Source organism: Chinchilla lanigera, unplaced genomic scaffold (genome assembly GCF_000276665.1).
Source record: "Chinchilla lanigera isolate Chin_1 unplaced genomic scaffold, ChiLan1.0 scaffold00112, whole genome shotgun sequence".
In the NCBI taxonomy this organism is placed as follows: domain Eukaryota; kingdom Metazoa; phylum Chordata; class Mammalia; order Rodentia; family Chinchillidae; genus Chinchilla; species Chinchilla lanigera.
In genome coordinates this window covers 2569739-2577222 of record NW_004955513.1, presented here as the reverse complement: position 1 = coordinate 2577222, position 7484 = coordinate 2569739, and the positions used below count along the sequence as shown (strand labels likewise).

General features: G+C 54.6%; 1 protein-coding gene across 1 annotated transcript; it reads right to left on the bottom strand.

The window, feature by feature from the left end:
* Positions 1–280: 280 nt before the first annotated feature.
* Positions 281–5530, bottom strand: LOC102009408 (von Ebner gland protein 1-like). The gene is made up of 6 exons (XM_005408419.1): positions 5413–5530; positions 3772–3905; positions 2491–2561; positions 2302–2409; positions 639–740; positions 281–479 (listed from the first exon to the last, which is right to left on the bottom strand). Exons 1-6 carry the CDS (start codon positions 5500–5502, stop codon positions 451–453), a joined length of 534 nt encoding a protein of 177 aa, XP_005408476.1. The 5' UTR covers positions 5503–5530; the 3' UTR covers positions 281–450.
* Positions 5531–7484: the final 1954 nt, after the last annotated feature.

Here is a 7484-nt window from a genome sequence, read left to right as displayed (position 1 = left end):
CCCTCCCGATCATCAGGGTCATGTGTGAGCATCTTCTCACTCCTGGGAGAGCAAAACCCAGGCCAGGTGTGGCGGCACAGCCTGTAACCCAGCTACTTGGAGGACTGAAGTTGGAGGATCTTGAGCTTGAAGGCAACCTGGGAAACCTAGAGATATCTTATCTCAAAATCAAAAGGGCTGGGGAAGTAGCTCTGTGTAGAGCGTGTACCCAGCGTGTGTGAGACAATGAGTTCCATCCATATACAAAAAAAAAAAAAAAAATCAAGCCCGGCAGACCCCATGTGGTGCACATGGCCAGGGGAAGTTGACCAACTTTATTGACAGCAGAGGCTTGGGGAGGTGTGGGTGCTGGGCCTGGTGTCTCTTGTCGCTAGGAGTTCTGCCTCTGGGTGACAAACGGCGGCGGAGTCCCAGCTCCTTCTGGGCCGTCTCTGGCCCTGCTTCTTTGTACTAAGTCTCTCTGGCCAACTTACAGGCATCTGTGGACCCAGGAGGAGATAAAGGGCAGGGAGGAGAGTGTGTGTAGTCACCATTTGACTCAAGAAAAGAAAAACTGAAGGTACAGTTTTATCCCAGGGGTAATGGAAATCATGGTTGAAAAGGAAAAGGAAATCAGGAAAAGAATTCCTTCTCATTACCAGTACGAGGAGGGTCAATGAGTTCATTTGTTTTCAGGTTCTTGCTGTCCACAAACTCCTGAAAGAGCCCCAGGATCTTTGGGTCTTCATCCAGGCTGTGCGCTGCGGGTCAGATGGGTAAAGTGAGCGTGGGAAGGCAAAATGCCCATACAGCCCCGTGGTGTGAGGGGGTCGGGGCCCCTCGATCCAGAGCGGACCTCACAGCTCCCCCAGGGCCTCCACACACTAGCTGGACAATCTGAAGGCTCGAGAGGAAATGGATCTCACCAGCTGGGCCAGGCACGCAGAGGGCAGAGGCAGAATTTGCTCCACATGCACACAGTGGGCTCGGGGAGGCCCTGCCCCAGCCCCTCTGGGAGAGACTGGAGGGAGCATAACGTGGAAAAAAGAGGGGTCCACATGTCTGTGCCCTTCTTACTGCATCCGCCCCTCAGTCCCTCTTGAGCAAGACCTTCTCTGCCAGCCTGGCCCGTAAAACCTTCCGACGCCCATCAGAGCTCATCCTGGGCCCACTGTGCACCTTCAGCTCCTCCAGGCCTCTGCCCAGTCACTCCACTCCTGGAATCTCTCTCAGAAAACCCAGTCTCAGAAGCTGCACCCTGAGCTCCTCCTAGGCCGCAGGGTGTGCGTCGTGCCCATACCCGGCCCCAGGCACCCTGCACCCCACAGGCCGCACCCTGCACTGAGCCTGTACTGTGTGGGGTTTGCCCTCCCCGGAATCAGGGTGGCCCAGAGAAGTGAGGGACACGTGACATTCCATGTAGGAGAAGGAGATGGGAAGTGACGCAGACAGGCCTGGGAGGGTCTGGGCAGCGAGAGGGCCCCTGAGGTCCACAGTCGTGATCTGAAGGTGGGGCCAGGGCACAGGGAGTGGGGCTTTCTGTTACACCTTCCTGCTCCAGCCCAGGCCCTTGCCCGGGACCATGCAGGCCCAGAGCCCCCTGGGTAGGAGGCAGGGGCAGCCAGACAAGGAGGTGTGGGAGGGACAGGAAGATGGACAGGGAACGCTGGGCAAGGCGGATGGAGGCCGCCCTGGGAGGCTCTGCACACAGAAGGATCCTTGGAGCAGAAGCGCCGGACAGCTCTTAGAACGGGCGAGGACAGCTCTTAGAACGGGCGAGGACAGCTGCTAGCCCGGGATGGAGCCGTGACTCTGACAGGGTAGTGATGGTGACAGGATCTGCACTGCCTGCTGCTGACCTTCGGGGTGGCTATTCTGTAAGTGTGGAATCCAGCACACAGCAGGTTTTGAGCAGAGCTCTGGCCTCTACTCTCTGAGTGACATGACCCCACTGCTCCTGCCATGACGACAGCACATGTCTCCAGACATTGTCACCCCGCGACTCTGGGAGCCGGGAGCCTCAGTCAGGCGCTCATGTCAGAGTAGGGCCAAGCCAAGAAGTCAGTGAGGAGGAAAAGGAGGATTCAGGGCCCAGTGGGTCATGAGCAGCCATGGACCTCAGCCACTAGGACTGGTTCCATGAGAGCTGAGGAAGAGAGAGTCCAAGAGCTTATAAATCCCTCTCCCTCCAGGACTCCAGGAATCTCAGCAGTGGCCCCCCGGGTGGGAGCTGCTGGAGCTGGATGAGATGGTGCACCTCCTCCACACCTAGACCTGGAGTCCCTGACCACGTCCCACAAGCTCAGAAAGGGCAGGACGCACCCATGACCATCATCATCTGGTAGTACATGTAGTTCATGTAGCCCTGGAAGTAGGCGATGGCGTGAGTTCTCCCTGGCAGGAAGTAGATGTAGATGGTGTGCTTCCACCCTGCAGGTGACACAGACTGTGAACATCAGGTCTCTTTACGTGGATCCTCCTGAAAGAAAGAATTCCCAGGTGGATACTTACGGGTTACAAAGGTGCCTGGTTCAGTTCCTGCATCCAGGGGCAGCTTGAACTCAATGCATCCAATGGGTTTCCTGGAACACAAGGCATAAACATGGTTCCTGCTGCTGACACTTGCCCGATCCTTCCTCCCTCTGCTCAAGGGCTCTCAGCAGAGCGGTCAGCCCCCACTCCCTGCTGGTGCGTATTACTCTGCCGTGAGCCAAGTTTCACCTCTGTGGCCAGCACCTCCAGGGGGTCCTCCCTCAGGTTTCCAGAACCCTGGAGCCTGGGGCTGCCAAGGAATAACTGAAACTAGGTGTTACATTGCACCGGCGCATAAGGCTCTTTACACAGCTGTGGCTGGTCGGGATCTGGCTCCCAGCAGAAATATAGGCACAAGTAAAACCCCACGCAGCCCAGGCTGAACCCCAAAGCCCTCTGGAGGCTCCTCTCCTAGTCGAGAGGACAAGGCTCAGGAACTGCTGGCTAGCACTTTCTTTTCTATGGTATTAGGGAGGTAAGGCAGGTACTCTACTATTGAGCGACATCCCCAGCCTATCATCCGTCTGTCTGTTTGTCTATCCATCCATTTAATTTATTTCTAGAGAAGCTGAATCATTAAGTTGCCCAGGCTTGCCTCAAACTTGTGATTCTCCTGCCTCAATCTCCGGAGCAGCTGGGATTGCAGGCACCGTGACAGCTAGTCTTTCCCTGTAATAACAGGCCACAGCCCCACAGCGTGGCTCGCTGTGAGCTCCATATTTCCTCTCCAGGTGGCACCAAGTGGGCAGAAGCCGGGCAGGTGTGGAGCCAATGACCAGTCTACACTGTGAGTTCAGGACAGCCTGGCACCTGGCTCACACCTGGCCATTTCCTGCCTAGGAGGCCGGGTCGGCCCTGGATCTCCAGATGGATTTCTTAGATGACAAGGTCCTGAATCTATTCTTGCTCCAGACTGGGCTCCTTCCAGACTATGGAATGTGCTGAAGAATCCGGAAGGGTCCCAGAGCTCTGTCTGTGCATAGAAATGAGCACGGTGCCGGCACAGGGCTCCTCCAGGAGCAAAGAGCACCGTGCAACGAAGCCAGGTCCCAGCAAGTGCCTGCACAGAACGTGGCGGGTGGGTGCCCCAGCCTCGTGTGCCCAGCTCTGTGTCAGTGTGAGCATTGTCTCTGCCGCTACAGAGGCCCCCTGGCACACTGCCAAGATACAGAAAAGGGAGGACTTTCTGATGAGCGTGGGCGGCAGCAACCAGAGAGCCAGGAGCAGAGAGGGGAGCCTGGCCAGGTACAGGGTACTCACATGAGGTTCATCCTGAACTCCAGCTTATTTTGATTGTTTATGCGCAACGTGAAGGGAGGCATTGGGTGGTTCTTCGTCTCGTCAGGAATAGGCATGTCTCCTGCCCAGCGTATCATGTACCAGGTTCCTGGAAGCTGGAGGTGGGGAGCCATCCCTGAGCAGGGCTGCAGGGGTAGGGAGAGCCAGCCGAGGGGACCCAGGCTGCAGCCAAAGAGAGAGCAGAGGCAGGAGGGGTCTTGGCTTAGGGCCTCAGTGCAGGTCGCAGGTGCCTGAGACATTGGAGGAGAGGGAGGGGTGCTGGCCATAGCATGGCCCTTCTCTACCAGCGGGAGGCTGAGGCAGGAGGGCCAGTCCAGAGGCCCACCTGGGTGCCACACTTCCTGGGAGGAGCTCTGACCAGGGCCCCTGCACAGACCTCCAAGGGGGAAGTGGGAAAAGTTGCCCAAATGACCAGATCAAACCTTTATCTTTAAGGGAACAAGAGAAGAAGACAGATAGCAGATCAAGTGGTGACCAGGCATGGGTGGAGAGCAAGACAAGGCACTGACTGAGGGTCAGGTTTTCAGATGGCCACAGTCACTACTGCTGGGCTTCGACCAGCCCTCAGGCTCTAGTCTATGCCTCCTTCCTCTGCCCACGCCTGGGTCCTCTAGAAATTGGACTCATCAGTGTCCTGAATTCAAGGGACAAGCATCCCTGAATCCGACAGTCACAGAGTCCTTAAATGCATGACTCCACACCAGCCTCAGATCCAGTTCCCGTCCTGTTCAAGCTCTCTGGATCATTTCCTCTTGTACCCAGGGCCTCAGGGGCACAGGTGAGGCTTGGAGTGTCTGGGTGCAGGGGACACCCAGACCAGGCATTGGTGTGGGAAGAGCAGGGAGGGGCACTGCGATCCTCAGCCCAGCTGACCGGTAGCGTGACCAGCAGCTGGCCAGCTCCCTGAGAAGGAAAAGGCGCACCGAGAGTCACTGTGGAGAGCCCCCGGGGTCAGGGTGTGGGTCCAGGAGACAGACTTGCTGTTAGATGGATCTGGGGTGCCTGGACAATGGCCTTGACCCCTGGGCCTGTTTAAGACCAGGTCAGTAGGTCAGGGAAGCTGTGACCAGGCACATTTCTCCATCAGTACTGGGCCCTGGGTTTACGTCAGATCTTCTCCAGTGGCTTAAATCTTGTCCTAAAACCCACCTGGGTGAGAGTTTACATTAAATAGGTCTGGGAAAATCCTTAGGTTTGTGCAGACCGTCCTGCATGAGGTTTTCACCAGGAAATGAAAATGCTGAAGTGAATCCATTCTGGTGAAGGAACGAAGCGTCGCTGGAGCCCATAGCAGACAAAGGGAAGAAGCAGATCCCTGCGCCGCAGGGATGGTAACACCCAGCCCAGTCAGTGACAGGCTGGGGCGGCCTCCCTAAGCCTCAGCTCAGCCTCTGCGCGCGCTCCCAGAGGGCAGGAAGGTGAAGCACTCTCCCTTAGGGACTGCTTGGTCCCACGCCTCAATCGAGCAGAGCCGAGGGTGGCAAGCAGGGCATCCTGCCAACATCCACCTGGGGCGCTGATCAAAGGGTATGAAACTCTCTCCTGATCAAGACCCGGCCTTGGAACCTTAGGTCCCACCCCAGCCCTCCCCAGGAAGGTCACCTCCTCGGCACGAGCGGGAGCCAGTGAAGGCAACGCAGCTTGCACTGCAGAGAAAAGGCTCAGCCCCGTGGCCAGCAGGAGCAGCTGCATGGTCCCCGGGTCAGCTCTGTGTTCCCAGTTGGCCTCCCTGCTGCCCTTTTATCATACACCTGGTGGCCCTGGAGGACCCTTCCCTCCCTCCCCTGCACGAAGGCTCTGCCATCTGCTCTGCGGGGCAACTGTCTTGTTTTGCTTGGACCTTGTGACTGAATGGATGTAATCTGTGTAATTAACCATTGTGACTGTCCTTGGACACATCCTGAGGAAGCATTGTCCAAAGGGGGATGGTATCAAAGTGGGAAGTGCCCGCCTCTGGAATCTGCAGCCAGGAAGATGACAATAAGAGCTCCTTGTGCTACGTCCCAGCGCCAGGAGTCTAGCTCAGCCCTGGTTCTGACATGTTCCGGGAATCTCCAGCCCAGGACAAGACCCTGTACCTACCAAAATCAAAGCTTTCATGCCTTCACATTTACCGTAGACCTTTGAACTCTAAGAACATCAACCAGCTCTCCTTACCTTCCCGTACACCTACCAAAGGTAGCCACAGCCGGCAGGTGCTGGAATTGCTGTAGAGAGTGTGTGCCCAACCTCCGAGACCAGGCTGGCAGGCTCTTGGACATGCCTTGGGAGTGCTGGGTCTTGGGAGTGCCTTGCACTTTTCTTAGCCTCCTTTTATTCTGCAGAGACTGCCTCAGTCATGAAGCAGGAGTGGGCTTAGCTAGAAATCGGTGGTGTGAAGATGACACACCAACAGTGACACACTCCCTTGTTTTTCTCCTAATTAAAAAAATTATTGCAGCAAAAGACACATTGCCATTAATCCCTCCCAACACTTGCTCTGGCTTCCAACACATTTCTCCCACCATTCTTGCCACTGTCTGAAGCAGTTGTGAAAGTTCTTCACGAGTGTCTCTAGTTGCACTGTCCTGGAATGAATTCAAAACAGTTCCCTTTCCTGGTTGTTTTCATGTTGAGGCGGAGCCAGAAGTCGTCCGGTGCCAGATCTGGTAAATAAGGTGGATGAGGACACACCATGATCTATTTATGAGCCCGTCTTTCCCTTGGATGGCACTTAGAAGCAGCAGTCATTGTGTTTTTTTATCAGTATGTGTTTGAGATGCATGATTATCACTTTCATCCTGGGGACGGGTACATAAATATCCACCTTAATCCTTTTACTACTGGAACACCTGGGGTGCACCCCACTGTGACGAAAAATGAAAGCAGAGATGGAGAAGGTAGGGTCCAAGCAATTTTATTTTAAAGATAGAAAGGCAAGGAAGTAAAGCTTCTGCTGACCAGGAGGGCTATCTGAGTAGGGTACCCACAAGGGCTCTTTGTCTAGGGTTTTTACAGGATTTAGAAGGGAGCTCAGGCTGTTGTATAAGCAATATAATCTCTACCCTAGAGGACGCTGTATATTTTTAGGGTCCAATCTGTGCATTGTCCATGCAGAGCCCTTGTGCCCTGAGCCAGGGGCCAGCCTGACCATGCTTTGGGGAGGCCCCAGACACCAAAGGACACCTGGCAGATGTTTTTGGAAGATCCCTGGAGGGCCGTGACTCAGCAGACTCCATGTTGAGTTTCCTAACTGTCTTTAGTGCCCGATAGGATCCCAACTCCTGCCTCACTGATTCCTGTTACACTCCGAATTTCTCCTTTTTCTCCCATCTCCTCTAGCCCCAGATACCTTTTCCATCTCCACAAAATCTACCTCCATGTTTCTATCATTCACCTTTCACTTTGCTCTTTGTACTTTTGGGTTTCTCATATAAGAGAAACCATATGTTATTTAACCTTCTGCATCTCATTTATTTCACTTAGCATTATGGTCTCGATGAGTATCTATTTTCTTATAAATGACTCAAATTTAACATTCTTCATGGCTGAGTAGTACTCCACTGTGTATGTGTAATGGTTGATACACTGTGTCAACTTGAGAAGTTTAGAAGTTTGACTAAGTGACTCAGCAGGGGGCCAGGGACCTCACTTTGTGAACATCCTGAGCCTGTGCAAGAGGAGGGCATGGAGAT